The following is a 17,212-nucleotide window of genomic DNA, read 5'->3' as shown; positions in this document are numbered from 1 at the left end:
AGACAGGGCTGCTGTTAACGTCGGTCTGTACAACGGAATTGTGCCAAAACTACGCCAACCGGCTACGGAGGGAGACTCCCCCCCCCTTCACTGGAGAACTGCGCTAAAACAGCTGATCACAACGTTCACACTCTGTGGTCACGAAGTACTCCACTAGCCGCCCCCCCCCGTCGACTTTCCTGAAGTACTCCCCCGTTGATAGAAATCAACACGTAATGAATTAAGACCCCACGGTTTGATGATTGATAGGTGTGTGGGTTGTCTTTCATTTTGACACGCAGAAAAATGTTATAATAAACATAGATACTGTATGTTAAATGGATATATCCGCCTTCTTTCATTTATCTTTCCATTCCCACAACAATATGCATAAATAAATGGCATATTTTGGACATAGTTCGAATGGTGATTAATCATGATTAATTAATTTTTAAGCTGTGATTAATCTGATTAAAAATTGTAATCGTTTGACAGCCCTAATTATTATTGAAAGTTTTGCTGAATAGTTTCATGTTCACTTACCTTAAGCAACGTAAAACGTGCAGACCGGGAGCAACAGACGTAGGTTAGCCTTATTTGGATCAGGCTGGAGTACATCGGTTACTCCTATATTTACTTACTATTAACTAACTAATGCTAACATAACTGTTGTTGGCTAGAAGTACACAGCTTAATCAACCATATTTAACTGGCATCACTGCGGTTCTCTATTGTCCTCTCAGCCTGAAATATCAATCACTTCAATAAATGGTAAAACAAAAAAGGAAAGGTTCTGGCTCAATTTCGGTTTTGTTAGCTTATTGCAGCTGTGCATGTTGCTAGCGGGTTGCTAGGCCACCTCACGAGCTGCGCCAGGTGATGGAAACAAGAACACCTCCATAGACCAGACCGTCTCAGTTTGTAGACTGCTCGGTCCAGGCTCCAGCCTACGGCTGCGGTGCCGTTTCTCTATAAATCCATGCTGAATTGAATCAAATCAAATGCTGACTTCTAGGGGTGTAACGGTTCACAGAAGTCACGGTTCGGTTCGTACCTCGGTTTGGGGGTCACGGTTCAGTACGGGTTCGGTACAACAAGAAACAGCAAAAAAAAAGTCCCAAATGCATAATTCCAGGTTTGTTGTTATTTATGTTTGAACAGTAGTGCAAGTTTCAGTTTAAAAATAAGGAACTCTGACATTTTGAATAATTAACTGTATTAAACAGTTAAAAACAAACCACAAACAGTACCACACACACTCCATGGATGTATGATAAGAACTGGATACAGCGTGGGAGGCGGGGCCTCATTCATTCCTATGAGAGTTGCTCAATGGCGCATGATGACAAAATGGCCCAACTTTTGAGAGAGCGAAACGTCACAGATTACCCGGCATGCCTGAGAAGTACCCGTATGTGCACTCATAGAGCATGCGCAACTTTACCACGCCGCCCAAAAGGCTCGTTCACATTAAGCACGTGAATTTGCATACACGTAACAGCACCGCGCGTTCATGACAGCATGGTACTGGATTTAACGAGGCAGTTAGCAGCTAGCGGCTAGCTAGTAAATTATGCTAAATTACACATCAATCGTTATGTACTTTTATATTACGCTGACATCAGGATCTAGTGATATCCAAGCAACAGAGCTTCATTTAGCATGATACTTGTGTGGGTTGTACATGAAACCACTTGGTAATATATAAAAATGTATATGTTGAAGCCTGTTATGATCAATTGTGAGTTAAATCTTATCTAAAAAGTAAAGCTGATGATGGATTACTGTGGTGGAGTTAAAATAACAATAGCCTATTTCTTTTTGAAATGTGATGGAGTAAAAGGATAGTAACTGTGATTATTCATGTTAAGTAGCCCACAAGTAACTAAAACAATTGCAAGTGCAATAAGAAGCTACAGGAACGTTAATCTACGTCGGTAACAAGATTTACGGTACAAGATTTACATCATACAGCCCATGTAGTATAATATTTTACAAATGATGAATTACAGCAAACATGTGCAATATATCCATTATTACAGCTCCGTGGGATGGCAGTAAGGCGATATGGTCCGTTGTTATTGTGCATCCATGGGTAAAGAGAAACTCATGTAGTACTGAACACGTAACATGAATGTGCCGGGCGGCGCGGTCCCGTGGGTTAGATGCGCGTTCATAATGCCGAGGGAAATAACTCAGAATAACGTTAATAACGAATTTTTTTAATAGGGGCTATACAAACGTTCATACTGGGTAGTTTATTTAGTTTTTAAAAAATTATCCAACGAGTTACAGACCACTTTTTCCCAATGCAAGTCAATGGGAAAAAGTGTTTCCGGGCCCAGCAACCTAAAGGAAGTGTAGTACCGCCGTTTGACCAGCACGAATATTCTCATCAGACTCTGGCGCACTTCCTGGGGGCTTGACATACTCAGATGGCCATATTATCTATAATGGCTGATGTCAAACAAAAAGGTTTCATCAAGCTGTAAAACTAAAAAGAATGTCTTGAAAATATGACCTCATAAATAATAAGAAAGTGTTTCAAGAGCAAAAAGTCGTTGAAAAACATATGCCAAAAGCTTCCGTTATTTATTTTGGTCTCTCGGCTCTCATGTCTATTGGTTTATTAAAAACAGCGGGGATAGGCTGTTGAACTGCTGTTGTCTTTTGCCGGGCTCCGGTGATTGTCAAATCTGGGTGATGCCTTCTGATATGATTTTGCATGTTTGGCGTGTGTTTCCATTAGCATACTGCACTGCTATCGAACAACGCCGACACACCGTCCTCGTCCGATCCACCACTCGCACACTTCATCGTTATTTAGTCCGCAGGGAACCCGAAATGTTCCCACACAGCTGATTTAAAAGAAGCAGGTGGGTTCTAGCTCCTGTGTTATCTGAACTCGCAATACTAACTTTTCTTCTTCTTGTATTTTGTTCGTTTTGTTGTTGTGTTTCTGCTTGTTCTTCATTTGTTGTTTAAGGGCGGCTGGCAAACAGCTTTTAGGCGCAATACCGCCCCCTGGATTATAAATAGTGTAATGGATACTGCCCTGAATGACAGACTTTTTTCCCACTTGTAAAAAAAAGGTGTATTCGTCGTGTGACTGCATGTGCCGAACCGTGACGGTACGGGACGAATACGGATACCGTTACTTACACCCCTACTGACTTCTAAACAGAGTAGATGAGAATTATCGCCACCTACTGTATCACTGCAGCATTGTTCTTTGTTACTTCCATTTCATTACAATGACTTCCGTTACAGCAAGAATCCCCCTCACACACATAGGTGAAACACATGCACATTCCCTACTGAGAACCTTTCAGTAAAATGTTTTCAGTTGCGTGTGTGAGGTTAATTTTCAGTAGTGAATGTGAGAGAATTTCAGTAGTGTGTGTGCAAGGCCGTGTGTGTGTGTGTGTGTGTGTGTGTAGTGTGTGTGTGTGTGTGTGTGTGTGTGTGTGTGTGTGTGTGTGTGTGTGTGTGTGTGTGTGTGTGTGTGTGTGTGTGTGTGTGTGTGTGTGTGTGTGTGTGTGTGTGTGTGTGTGTAGTAGTGAATGGGAGAGGATTTCAATAGTGTGTGAGGTTAATTTACAGTTGCGTGTGTGTGAGGTTAATTTTCAGTAGTATGTGTGAGGCTTAATTTGCAGTTGTGTGTGTGTGAGAGGTGTTCAGTAGTGAATGTGAGAGTATTTCAGTAGTGTGTGTGCAAGGCCAGATGTTTTCAGTAGTGTGTGTGCGAGGTTAGTTTGAATTTTGGCCTACACGGAACCTCATACTATAACCATCCACTCGCACTCTCTCTTTTCTATCACATACAAAAACACAGACATGTCATCAGCATATAGCTATAGTCACTTGTAGACAAACGAACACACACGCTCTAAAAAGAACAATTATCTCACACGCTCTCAGACACACGCGCACACAATTCTTAAGTCATCCACAGAGACACACATTTGGTCATAATCACAACCAGTTCTGTGTCCTTATGACTAGGATTGAAAACCTACGCAGCAAGAAACGCAAACTTAAACGACTCACTTTGGCATTTCCAACTCATTCTCTAAGCCGTAACATTGATTGAGTTTGATAGTGAAAAAGGCATCGACATCCTATCCACAGGGATCATCTCAATTTGTAAACACTTTCTGAACTTGCAGTCAACGTATTGGTCAACATGATAAAAGATCAATATAGCAGATAGGACAAATCACCCACACTATCCCATTTTACTATATAACTATGTAGAATTTCCTTATTATCATGATCTTTCAAGGTATGTTGAGACAATTTCCATATACAGGCGTCTTTGTACAATCAGGCAAGGATGTGGGGAAAATATGTTTTCACACTGCGTCTCAAGAGGAACAGTAATAAGCCATATTCCTGGCTGTACCCACCAGCTTCAGTAACCTGAGGACAATGGGCTGTTTATTAACAGATAACAAATATAAATATATAAATGGATACCTCGGGAATAATGAGGTCACTTTGCATATCTGCAGAGAGAGGTGGTGTGTGCACAGTGCATTGGTGTGTGTGTGTGTGTGTGTGTGTGTGTGTGTGTGTGTGTGTGTGTGTGTGTGTGTGTGTGTGTGTGTGTGTGTGTGTGTGTGTGTGTGTGTGTGTGTGTGCGCACCCTGGGTAATTAGATAAAGAGAAGTGAATTAGCAGAGTCCACAGTGCAGAATGATGTTACACAGCCTCACCACGCCTAGCTGAGACCCACTAATCACCACTCGTTAGGCTCACAGAAGAGTGTGTGGATGTGTGTGTGTTCATAGCAAAGCAGTGTTTGCTAGCTGTGTGTCTTTTCCCATTACACATGTTAAAATTAGTTCATTGATGTAATTAGTGAGCTAAATTATAATAGGCCTTAAACATACTGGATAGAAGAGAGTAAGACAGCCACAGACAGAGGTTTTGTGTCCCACTCCTTTTTAAAAGTGAGATATAAAATGTAAAACGACCTCCAAAATTGGATCGAAGTAGATTTCATATGTATACAGTCTGTCCCATGGTCTGACTTTGGTGTCATGGCGCTGTTGTGAGCATTTGCCAAGTTAAGCTAGTCGAAACATAAAAACTGGAGCAGCAGAAATCAAACACACACAGTCAGCATGACCATCGTACATCTCTATATATCATGTGGGAAGAAAACTAGGGAGCTAATGAACACTGGGAAATGTTCCTGAACTGCCCCTGGGTGATGGAAGTGCACTGAAAGAGAGTACCAGTGTTAGAGAGAGACTTAAAGGGGAATAAAACATACCGTAATGCTGCAAAGGTAAGGGAGTTATTCAAGTGTTAGATTTGGCAGCCCAGGAGCTGCTACCGTGGCCTGTCTGGGACACACTCAGCTCAGAGAGATGTCTATCTGTCGGCCAAGTATACATAAAACAGAAACACACACACCTATGTCTGTGTGAGCCTAAAAGAGGCATCAAAAGGTAAGGGAAAGGTGTGTGTGAGCAGCTTCCAGCAGAATGTTTAGAAAGCAAACAGTCCTGACACAAGGCTTTCATTCTGCTCCATATTGGACGGGGATTCACTGGCACCTGGTTGGGTACCTTCAATTTTAGCAAGGTGAAAAACCAGACATGAGGTTTAAATATGACCTGAATAACATGGATTGCAGTGCCCTGTTTTCTGAGTCGAGACCTTTTAGTCAGGACAAGTTTAATTCAAATGAATAATGGCACTGATTTATTTTACATTTTCCTGTGAAGTAATATCTGGAAAGTCCAACTGTGTGGCACTGAAACAGGTCGGAATCTGCCGATATGAGAGGTAAAAGTAGACAAGGGATACTATTCACTATATCAGGATAACTGTTAGCAAGGCGAACAAATCTCCGCATGTGAGCCATTTATAAAAGAAAACGATACAGTGGGGCCGCGATATAGCCCACTTGGTAAAGCTGGCGGCCCAAGTTTAAATCTGACATGCGATTCCTTTTATGCTCCTTTACCTCTCTCTTTCAAATCTATCTCTCTAATAAACTGGCCCAATTTTTTTTATTAATGAATGATGAAGTGCCCAACAAAAATTCAGAAAGTGAACTTCGTAGGCATTGGCTTGCTACATTTGCTACCTTGAGTCAAGACAGTCCAATAAACTGTGATGTGAGGAGCTCTTCTATACAGCGTAGCTGTAACGCTAGGTGGCTCACTCAAATGTAGAAAGGTTGCATCTAGGGGGGATGATCAATGCCTCAGTTTGTATTTGTTGACATGTTGTTGAAGTAGTACGAGAGGTTAGGACACAGGTAACTCAATCTGTCGATATCGCTCAGATACAGCAGGTGAGACAGTAGCTGTAAGGATAATGACCCACCCCCTATTTGAACTCAAAATGTTTTTAGAAGTGAAAGAATGGTGGACACATTTGGCACAGAGTGCACACACACACACACACTGAACAGGTGCAGCTGGACACAACAACCCAGGCCTGCTCTTCTTCGTCTCTCGAGAGAATGACTCCCCCACCCCTCTCTCACCCTCTGCTTTCTCTCTGCGTGTGCGTGTGCGCGTGTGTGTGTGTGTGTTAGGTGGCTATATAAAGAGGCCATCTCTCCTCCCCTCCTCCTAATGTTCTTCCCCCCACCATAGCCTGTATGTGTGTGAGTGTTTTTACAATACAAGGCCTCTCCCCCCGGGAGGAGGTCCGCTGAGCCACGGAGTACCAGTCACAAAAACACACACACACACACACACACACAAACACACACAGACCCCTGGGACGCGCTGCGGCAAGGGAGAGCAGCACCCAACTCCAATGTCTGGAAACAGGATGATGAAAGAGCCACTCACGTCATGGAAGGCAGCAGAACAGACACAAACACATGCTGTGTATTTGCAAAAAACACACATAAATTCAGCAGATTCGCAGAATGCGTACTCAAGCTAACAGCTGCTCACTTATTTGAATTTGACATGCACACACACCAACAGAAATTACACAGACAAAGGGCTTAAATGCTGCAATACAGACAAAAAACACAGATGCTGTCAAAAGCAAGCAATAATAGTTCACACACACACACACACACACACACACACACACACACACACACACACACACACACACACACACACACACACACACACACACACACACACACACACACACACACACACACACAACACACACACACACACACACACACACACACACACACACACACACACACACACACACACACACACACTGTTTTCCTGTTGTAGCCTTGGGGAAATTAAAACTACATTATGGACCTCCAGAGGGTAGCGAGTGAGAGAGGGATAGAGGAAGAGGAAAAGAAAGAGAGGAAGTGAGAGAGAGAAGGCCAGTGTCCTGTTTTTCTCAGCTCTGACCATCACCGAGATTAAACACAGAACCAGGAGAAGCCTTTCATACTCTCAATTGCTCATTACTTACACTTTTAAACTTTTTCTTCACTCCATAACAATATTCTGTCTAATCTTATTGATACATGAATAGATCGATGAGATTTTAAGTCAATGTATATAAGAATTATCTTTGCTTTTCATTCGCCTCTTGGTGGAAAAACAAGCACAAAGACGCACACCGAGTCATACTCTTATTTTATTATTATTTGTCATTAAATTGTGTTCAGCTACCTTAATGTGTCTTTATTTCAGGTTTGTCTGGTTGGGTGACCAAAATGTGTCTTTTTATGTTATTTTAAACACGATTCCCCTCTTTTCTTGTCATTTCCGAAAAACAGTATTTTCGTAATGTATCTTTGCCTTTTACTTATAAATCCACACAACTCAAACTATTGATTCGAAGATAAAGATTCCAAGGGATTCTACGCAAACGCCAGCTGCTAAGCTAGCCGGTCATCGGGTCTTTTCTGCTAAACAACAACAGCACATACGGTGTGTTTTTAAGTTAGAATTAGACAACGGATGTGGGTTGTAATAGAGAAATTGCCCCTTTGTCAACATCTAATAAAATGGTAAATACTTCCATAAAGATAATAGATACAAAATGCACATGGGCACACACATTCAAACACTAGAGTGTTGTGATAAAAACAAAATAAGTGAACTGCAAAGAGGAGAACAGGGTTTCTAATGGCGCGTTTCCACTGCAGGCCTCGCTCGGTTTGGTTAGGCCTTATTAGGCCCGGCTCACTTTAATGCTGCGCTTCCATTAAAGTTTAGGAACTGGGGTAGTTACTATAGTAATGCAGTGTAGGCGGAGCCGTGACGTCATCTTCAATGAGCGCCCGAGAAAAACAACACAGCCGTTAGCTCTTAGCCCTCAGAGCTCACAGCTCTTCATATCTGTTCAGAAACTAGACAAAAGTTAAACAAGTACAAACCACAGACTGCCTGCGTCATGGCGAATACAGTCGCTGGTTTATTTATGTCTGTATAGGCCGTTGTTGTGAGTGTGGACGGTCGGAGCATATATAACGTTAGCTTAGCCAAGCTACATTTAGAAAACACGCATTTTAAAAGGTTTTTCGCCTGCCGTCTGTCTGCAGACTTGTCAACGCATTAATTCATGGTTTTTACTAACCGGTATCAGTATGTTGTTACTTCGGCATCATTTTGAAACGTGTATTACAATTAAATCACGGTCAAATATGTTCATCTTGTTGTAGTTGTAGCCCCCTTGCCAGCGATTCTCTCTCTAGTTTAGCATATACTCAGCCTGGTTGTTCCTGGCACTAGAACCCCGATTTAGTCGGGCCAGAAAAACTGTGAATTAGGACCCGCTAGCCGGTACTACGCCAAGTGGAAACGCAACCAAAAACGGGCCCCGCACGGCTCGGCACGCTTAAAGCGAGCTACCCGCTGCAGTGGAAACGCGCCATTAGACTGCAAGCTTTCCATGATTGTTGATCTAACTTAAATTGCAGCAATCAACCGTTTGTAAGGGAAAAGACAGGGAGGTGAGGTATCTATCATTCATAAATTAAAATACATTTAGTGCTCTGATGATGCTACATTCTTATATAATTGATCATTAATGTAGACTCTGATTTATAAAGGGACACCTTGGCCGTTTCTCAATGTCGAGTATGCTTGCTTGGCAGCACATGTGCCTCCGAGTCAGTTGCTTCAGAAGCGAAGCAAGAATACCTCCAAGCCTCTGCCAAAGATTTTTGAAATTGGTCCATGATCAAAGCATTGTGGGGATTTTAAGACTACACATGTGCAGCCTCGAAATTTCCCACAACGAAGTACGCCGGCCTCGGTAGAATTCCAAGTATGCTAGACATTGTAACAGTCCTTCGGCAGCACTCGATGACGTAGTATACTTGAAATAGTGGCTCTGCAGCAGGTATACTCGACATTGAGAAACGGCCCTTATCTTGTTGTTCTCATTTATCATTCAAAAAAGAACAGCTATCGTCAAGAGGTTGCTACGATGGTCTTTCAATTCACTATTGTGATTGATTGAAAACCCCTGGGTTGTAACAATATTGTTAATAGGCTGAGTTTAATACTTAAATAGGCTTCATATCTATATTTCTGTATTGGGAGAAACCATTCTTCATCCCCATATTCAGCACCTGCCTTTACCCAAAAATGGCGTAATCCTTTCATTTATAAACACATTTTGAGATTGGTAGTGGAATCAGGCTCCTAAGATTGAATAGTCAACTATTCAAGGCCATACCTAGAACTGTGAAAATGCAATGTACATATTTGTTGTTGTTTGGATCTATGAGAAGACAAAACATTTACGTTTGTTAAGGAAAATAGCCTGTAAACTGAATGTATCCACCTCTTATCTGACACACACAAATACACTTTTCTATCATCTGCTAGGTGGGGACATGTTTCTGGCCAGCCAGTGATGGCTGCGTCCCCACATACTCACACACATCTGCACACACACACACACAGTACTTAAGCTGTGAAGAACAATAACGCAGTAAGGTCTCGGTTTCTCAGTTTCAGCTTGGGGACCTGACAAACCTTTTCCATGATGACTCACTGGCTCTTTCTGTATGTGTCTCGGTGTGTGTGTTGTCCAAGAGAAACAGCAAGAGTGTGTACATGTAGTCCATAGAAGACAAGAGTTGAGAAAAACAAAACTCTAGAGAAAGAGAGTAGGATTTCAAGGCAAACACACACCTCTGAAGTGTACTCTTGTCTGGTTAGACATGTGTCTGCTGCCGGGTTTATTCTCCTTTATGACAATGAACATACTTTAAAGTCTGAACTCTGGCAACCCTGCTGCTACCTGCAATTTCCAACTTTTTCTCAACCGTTCCCTTTCTCTGTCCTTGGCAACTTCATCCTTTTTTTATTCTCCCAGCACACCAGGGGAGCAAGGGAACAAGAGACGGAAAAAAGGGGAGGACGCTAGGGGACAAGTTGTTTTTCTGTCCCACAGAGGGGTGGCAAAAGGGAAAAGAGAGACAGAGTGTGTTGGGGCACCTTCGACCTCCGAAGGCACCTCTCTGGGGCAGGAGGGAGGAAAGGAGGAAGGAGGCGATGTAGGGAAGGGGGAGAGTAGGTTGGCTCGATGCTATTCCCCTTTGAGTCACCCTCCCACCTCCCTCTGCCTTCCCTCCCGCGGGTCTGTCCAAATTCAACACACATTTTCCAGAGACAGAAAAAAAAGTTGAGAAAAGAAAAAGGAGGGCTGGAAGTTTGTGAATTTAACAAAAGTATGGGACACTATTTTTCTCCCTTCTCTGTGTTAGTCTCCCACTCTGTCCTTGTGGACACCATCTCCCTGGGAGTAAAGGAAACAAGGTCTGCTTGAATTAGGGATAGGCAGCAATTCTCACTCCTTTTCTCACACTCCCACAAACTCTAAGGGGAGCACGGATAAAGAGTAGAGAAAAAAAAGGTATGAGACAGAAGAAGAGAGACAGAGATAGGGACAGACAATGAGGAAACAGAAGCAGAAGCAGAAAGAGACAGAGAAAGAAAGGAGAAGAGATGGATGGAGAGGGAATTGATGGTAGGATTCAAATTGAAAGAGTGGCTGAGTAAGGGAATATGGGACAGCGTGTTTTTATGGTAGGAAGAGTGTGAGATAGGTGTGTGTGTGCATGTGTGTGTCATGGGACTCTAGCTTCCTGCAGGAACTGACACACACAGCAGTTCTAGTGAGCCACCCAGGACCTCAGTCAGCACCCCCCTTAACACACACACACACGGTACCCCTGGAGGAGTGTTAGTACAGGTCTGAGGAGGAAGGGGGGTGAGGATGGGAGGATTTAGGACGTCATAGACACCCCTAGGGTCATACTTTCCCCTCCTTCTATCCCCGTAGAGCTGAACGAGAGACAGGGCAGCAGAAGTAGAGAGAGAGAGAGAGATAACTGCATATTTACCACATGCAGCAGTATCTTGTGTCCCTGTAGGGATCTAGTCAGAGGAAGTGTTTAACTGTTCTCTGATAGGCTGCAAACCAGAGCAGAAAAAGTGGCTACAGCTGGCAAACAACTACGCTAGGCAAAGTGGTTTTGCCATGGTTTGTAAAACGTGATCATAACTGTGTCAATGACAACGGTGAGAACAAGGTAAATAGCCTTGTTATGCTTTGTGATTTGGTACCAGTAGAAGCATCACTCTTTACCCATGAATCTTTGGTTTATTAAAGCAGTTTGAAAAAGAGTTTCCCAAATACTCTAGAGTCGATTATTCAGTAACTCAATCTATTAAGCCCCGGACACACCAAGCCAATTGTGGCCGTCGATGGATGTCAGGTCGACGATGAGTGTCCTGTCGCCCTACTCAGATTGGTGTGTCCCGCACCGTTGTGTCTTTTCGGCCGTGCCAACACCTTTTTGGCCGAAAACCTACCGAGTCGAATCGGTAGGCAATCGGCCAAAGGCTGTCGGTCAAATAAATCACTCTGATTGGCTGTTCAGCTAGCGAATCAGTGCATGAGAAGCTAAACGGAAGTGAGGGACCCAAAAAAACTATTAAGAAGGCAAATCTGAGATTTCATTTAACTCCAGATCTCGACACAGGTTCGGGAAAGCCCCATGAGCTTCTCGCTGTAGAGTGAAAATGGAACGCACACGCTATTTGTTGTTTGTTTATATCACGCAGTCTTTTCTTCTTCTCTCGGTGTATCACGCAGTCTGTCTTCCGGTTGCCTCTTTTGAATGACGAATACACACTACCGACGCCTGCTGGTCTGGAGAGTTATTGCCACTCACGCATGCGCAGTTCGTAAGTGCTTCTTGGCCGTCGGCTGAAGTCTTTGCGGTGTGTTCCAGTGCGACACATGGCCAAGACGCAGGAGACGTGAGGCGACACAACTGTGTCAGTTCTTTGGTGTCAGCTTGGTGTGTCCCTACCTTTAGACGTCACTCGATCTAGATGCACTTGTGAGGAGGCGGGGGCTTATGCCAACATTTGAATATCTCACTAGGGGCTCTAGTATCTTGAGCAGAGCACATTCTTTTTTGCTGTTTGCTTATGAAGACCAAACGATTATTTTAAGAAAGTAATCCGTAGGTTAATCAATACTTATCAGTTGCAAGTAAATTAGAGCTGAACCAGCAAGGATCAAATGATCTTAAAATAGATCTGCTGAATTTCGACTATATCGAAAAGGCACAAATCACTTCAAAGTTAGAGTGACAGTTTAAAAATACCGTAAACTGCCATACAATTCTAAAGTTCTGAGTGGTCAGGTTACACACTTCTTTGTATTGTTATAAAAAATGTGTGCTTTAATTAACACATTTTGCGTAAACCATGAGGGTCACTCAAAGCTTACTCTCATATGTCCTCTGTAGTCAGTTTGGACTTGTTATTTTCAGTAAAAATTAACGCGTTAACGCAAAAAAAATGAATGCCACTAATTATTTTAACGCATGTGTACTTTTTGTCCTCGGCCGCCCTGTAGTTTCAGAGAGCATCGAGTTTAAAATACCATCTACAAGCTGATGCTGACAGCCCCGCTCCTGCCGCCCGCTTGTGGCAGACCCGGCAGACCACACTTCCACGCTCACCGGCAGGCACCGACTGGCCATCGGGAGGACCGGGAGGGTGTGTGTATGTGTGGCGTGAGCGAGCGAGGCATACCTTACGTGTATTGCTGTTGTTAGCATCTGGTGCTAGCGAGCTGCGCTAACGGATATAAGTAGCTGTTTCAATGAAAACAGAGGAGCGACATTTCGCCGAGCACTTTATGCAGGTAGCCAGACAGTGGGACATTGTACGAAAAGTCAGCACACTCGGCACGGATAGTGCGCGCAACATGATTGCAGCGTCCAGGCAGCTCCCATTCGAGCATATGCCTTGAGCTGCACATAGCTCCAACAATCCATCACAGTGACACACACATAAAGCATATTTGTCCACTCATATGTTGATAAGAGTATTAAAAACTTGAAAATTATCCCTCTAAGGTACATTTAGAACAGATACAAAATGTGTGATTAACTATGGACAATCATGCGATTAATCGCGATTAAATATTTTAATCGACTGACAGCCCTAGTAAAAATACAATAAATAAAACACATCCAATGAATCCATATATCTGCCATCCATCTTGAGACACATGCATGAACTTCAGAGCACAGCTGGTTCAGTTGCTCCTTCCCAAAAAAGGTTGAGTGAGAATTCATTTCAAATTTCCATCACATGGTGGAAACAAGAGCGAATAGAAGTGGGGAGGGAGAGACTGGATAAAGAAATACAGCAGTTGGTTTGGAGAAACAGCAAAACTCAAGAAAAGAACAAAAAGAAAAGCCCTACCATCTTTCTGACTTCCTCCCAGGATATCACTAGGCCACAGAGAGTAGTGAAAAAGCACACAAATCTCTCTCTTGTCCCCCCCTCCACCCATCTTTCCCTCTCCATATCCCCTTTGTCATGTCTCTTTCCATTCAGTCCGACTCCTGAGACCAACTAGTGCTCTGTCTCTTTTCACATCTTCCTCTCATTTCTTCTTTTTCTCTTCAAATCTCCTCTTTACTCACTTATATGGTTTTTCCTTTCTCCTAATACTTTTACCAACCCCTCCACCCTTACTCCTCTATTTTCACTTCATTTTTTATCCTTGATATCCCTCTGAGCAGGCCATTATAAACCATGTGGAATTCATATTACAAACGGTGTGTGTCTCTGTGTGTGAGAACCGTATAGACTTAAGCCTCTTGTGTGTATCTGACAGCTTGCTGGAACTTGATGACTTTATCTCTGTGTGTGTGTGTGTGTGTGTGTGTGTGTGTGTGTGTGTATGTGTATGTGTGTGTGTGTGTGTGTGTGTGTGTGTGTGTGTGTGTGTGTGTGTGTGTGTGTGTGTGTGTGTGTGTGCACACCTGTTTGGACAGTTGATTCATCCCAGGTCCCTCCACACTCTGAGGACTCCCCTTCTTCTACCGCTGAGGGGAAAGTAAAGGAAAGACACATGAAAATGTATGTTTGGCATGTAAAACTTAAAAGTCAGACTGTACTGTGTAGTACAAGAGCCATGAAGGAAAGCATAACATAACAAGCTTAATATGTTAAGGTGACCCACACTTTGACACTTGATAAGTCTGAGGGGTTAAACTGGACGACATGTGTGTTTAAAATAACTCCAATTAGTTTTCCACTAATGGTTTCCAGAAAGAAAAAAAGTGTTACTTGGTTTTCTGGATGTTCCTCCCCAATTTGGATTGATCATCTTTAGAAACTATGATCCCACCATAAGCAGTTTTATTGGATGGTTATGGAGTCTTCATGTGTCTACTTTTGCAAATGCGTACCATCTGAAACACCCCTAAAAATAGACCCAGGTAGCTACAAAGATGGTAGCATATTAGCATATTGACGATGACAATGTGCTAAGATCTCTTTGGCACAGAGCTGATCAGAGCTGGAATGTGACACTGACTTCCTGGGTACAACAGGAAGGAGGGAAGTACAGCTGGCACACAAACAGGAAATGGCTGGAGCCTCCACACAATGGGGTTTCCTGCACCCCCCTTCCCACCGCCTGATTCCTTACTTCTCACTTACTCACCTCTGTCTCTGATCTCTCAAACCCTGGTTTTCCTCCTGTGCTCCCCAGTGACCCCCCTCCCAGCTCTGCAACTATTAATATACCTCTCCTCAGATTCCTTACTCCATTTCCTCATCAGCTCCCACTTGATCCACCCTACCCTCACAGTTTAGCTAAGCCAAAGGCTCAAATGAAAACAACAAGTTATAAATCAGTGAAGTGTTCCTTTGACAAGAAAAACAAAAGGTTGAGATGTTCCTACTCAGTTCAACCCCATGGCTTCAAATTAACAATTGAATACATTGAGTATTTTTGCAGGTCAAATATAAGGCCGAATATTTGGTTGCTAAAAATATTGATGTTCAAGTTTCGTTGGTAGAAATGTAGACCATTAGAACATTTAAAAATCAGTAGTGAACCAACAAGTCAAGTTCAGTTGGATGACAGATGTTGAAACTTCCTGCCAATATGTATTTGCAAATGCAGGTCTCTTTAAAAGGTTGAACTGTACAACAAAAGACTACAGTTGAACCCTTTCATTGGAGTGATCCATAGCGGGCCATATTGTGAAAGGAACAAGCATTGACACTTTTACATGCAACTGTTGAATAGAAAGTAACAACGTAGTGGAGTGACTTCATCTTTTACTGGCCAGAGTTAACACCAGGCTGGGTTTTCCATTATACACAGCCATACAGTATTCACACACCTAAACACACATGGCTGATCATGATGTTATTACAACCTAGTTAACAAAGCATTTTCTCCCTAAATATAATGAAGCCCAACCTGCTGAAAATATGTAACAAACATGCAGAAATACTTCTTTGTGAAATTCAAACGAAGCATTTCACGATGCTGGTGAACATGTTCCAATAATGCGGTGAAATCTCTGTAGGCTGCTAGTCACTTCGCCAAGTCAAAATTAATTTAATATTGGCGACATTCATTATGATTCCATTTATTAAAACTCAGATACCATCAAAACAAATATAGTTCTAATACATAACAATTGTATACATTTTTAAAACCGTTTTTTTGGTTACTGCAGAGAAGTCCTACAAAAAGAGATAATTAATTTTAAATGTCTAGCTTCCCCCTGTGGTGTAGTTGCTTTTTACTACAGGGACAAATTAGGCGTATTACCACAATTATGACATAACATGTTACAATATTGATGGACCCACTGTAACCAAGAGCTGGGATGAATATAACAAACCCAATCATTACAGAGCATGTCTTCCACAAAAAATGTAAGAAAATCTTAAAATGTACTACAAAGTCAGCTGATTTGTTATTCGAGACCACAAAAACATACAACAAACAAGTTTTGCGTCCCATAACGTGGAGGCAATAGTAAAGAAGATACAACACACACACACCCACACACGCACAGGTGCCCCAAGAAATTGCAGTCCTACAGTACCACACTAATAGCCAGAAATTAGATTTCTGAGTCACTATGTCACTTTTGATCCTTTTCATATTTTGGTGGAGTGAGAAAGCTTGTGTGGGTCAAGAAACACATATCGATAAGCCTATCTCAAAACAATAGTCTTTTACTACTACCCAAAATTGAGAAGGCCTGACTTCCCCTTCTCAAAATGAAAGAAACAAACCCGGTTCAGCACTTGGATCAGGTCGGAAATCTCCCTTTGAGAGTCTGGGACCGTGGCTGGTTCTGAGGGGCCAAGTGTAGACCATAGTGTGCTTTTAATGGACTAATGGATCCCAGGATAAACACACACACAGCACACGGACATATGCACTGGAGACCGACCCACCCAGGATTTTGACTTGAATGCTGTGCGTCTGTCAGAACCCAGCGCCGATTGAGACCTCCCACCATGACTAACATGTCTGCCAAACACAGCAGACAGAAACACATGAGAGAAGGTATGGGAAGACAGAACCAGAAGATAAACACAGTACTTCCTCAAAGTTGTTAAAAAGGGGCTTTCCTTCAAAAACACCTTATATTACCCAGCTTGAGAGAGGTGCAAGAATTAATCCTAAAACATAGATTTGAGATAGCACTTAAGGGTTCCAATGTCTGAATCAACGTTTTTTTTTAACGTGTTTAAATAATTTGCCTGAAGTAAATGTTCTGGTTAGAGATGTTCACATATTTTTCTACGACTTAAAATGCCTTAGTAAATACTCCACCAGAGAATGACAAAAGCTTCTGTGTCTTAAAAACGGGGGTTGCTAAGTGCTAACAAGCTAACCTTTAGCCTAGTAGTGGTTACGCGTTGCCATGCGATGGGCCATGTGCTTAGCCTTACGTTAGCTT

The 17,212-nt window shown here is 42.6% G+C and overlaps 1 protein-coding gene across 1 annotated transcript in view; it reads right to left on the bottom strand.

Moving 5' to 3' along the window:
- Nucleotides 1-17,212, bottom strand: part of znf423 (zinc finger protein 423) — a 157,226-nt gene that overhangs the window by 128,414 nt on the left and 11,600 nt on the right. Inside the window, 1 exon segment of the mRNA XM_034205890.1 lies at nucleotides 14,255-14,317. Within this exon segment, the coding sequence (XP_034061781.1) occupies nucleotides 14,255-14,317 (63 nt within the window).

The sequence above is a fragment of the Gymnodraco acuticeps genome, unplaced genomic scaffold, assembly GCF_902827175.1.
Source record: "Gymnodraco acuticeps unplaced genomic scaffold, fGymAcu1.1, whole genome shotgun sequence".
In the NCBI taxonomy this organism is placed as follows: domain Eukaryota; kingdom Metazoa; phylum Chordata; class Actinopteri; order Perciformes; family Bathydraconidae; genus Gymnodraco; species Gymnodraco acuticeps.
Note: the sequence above shows the minus strand (reverse complement) of the source record. Positions and strands in the feature narration are given on the sequence as shown.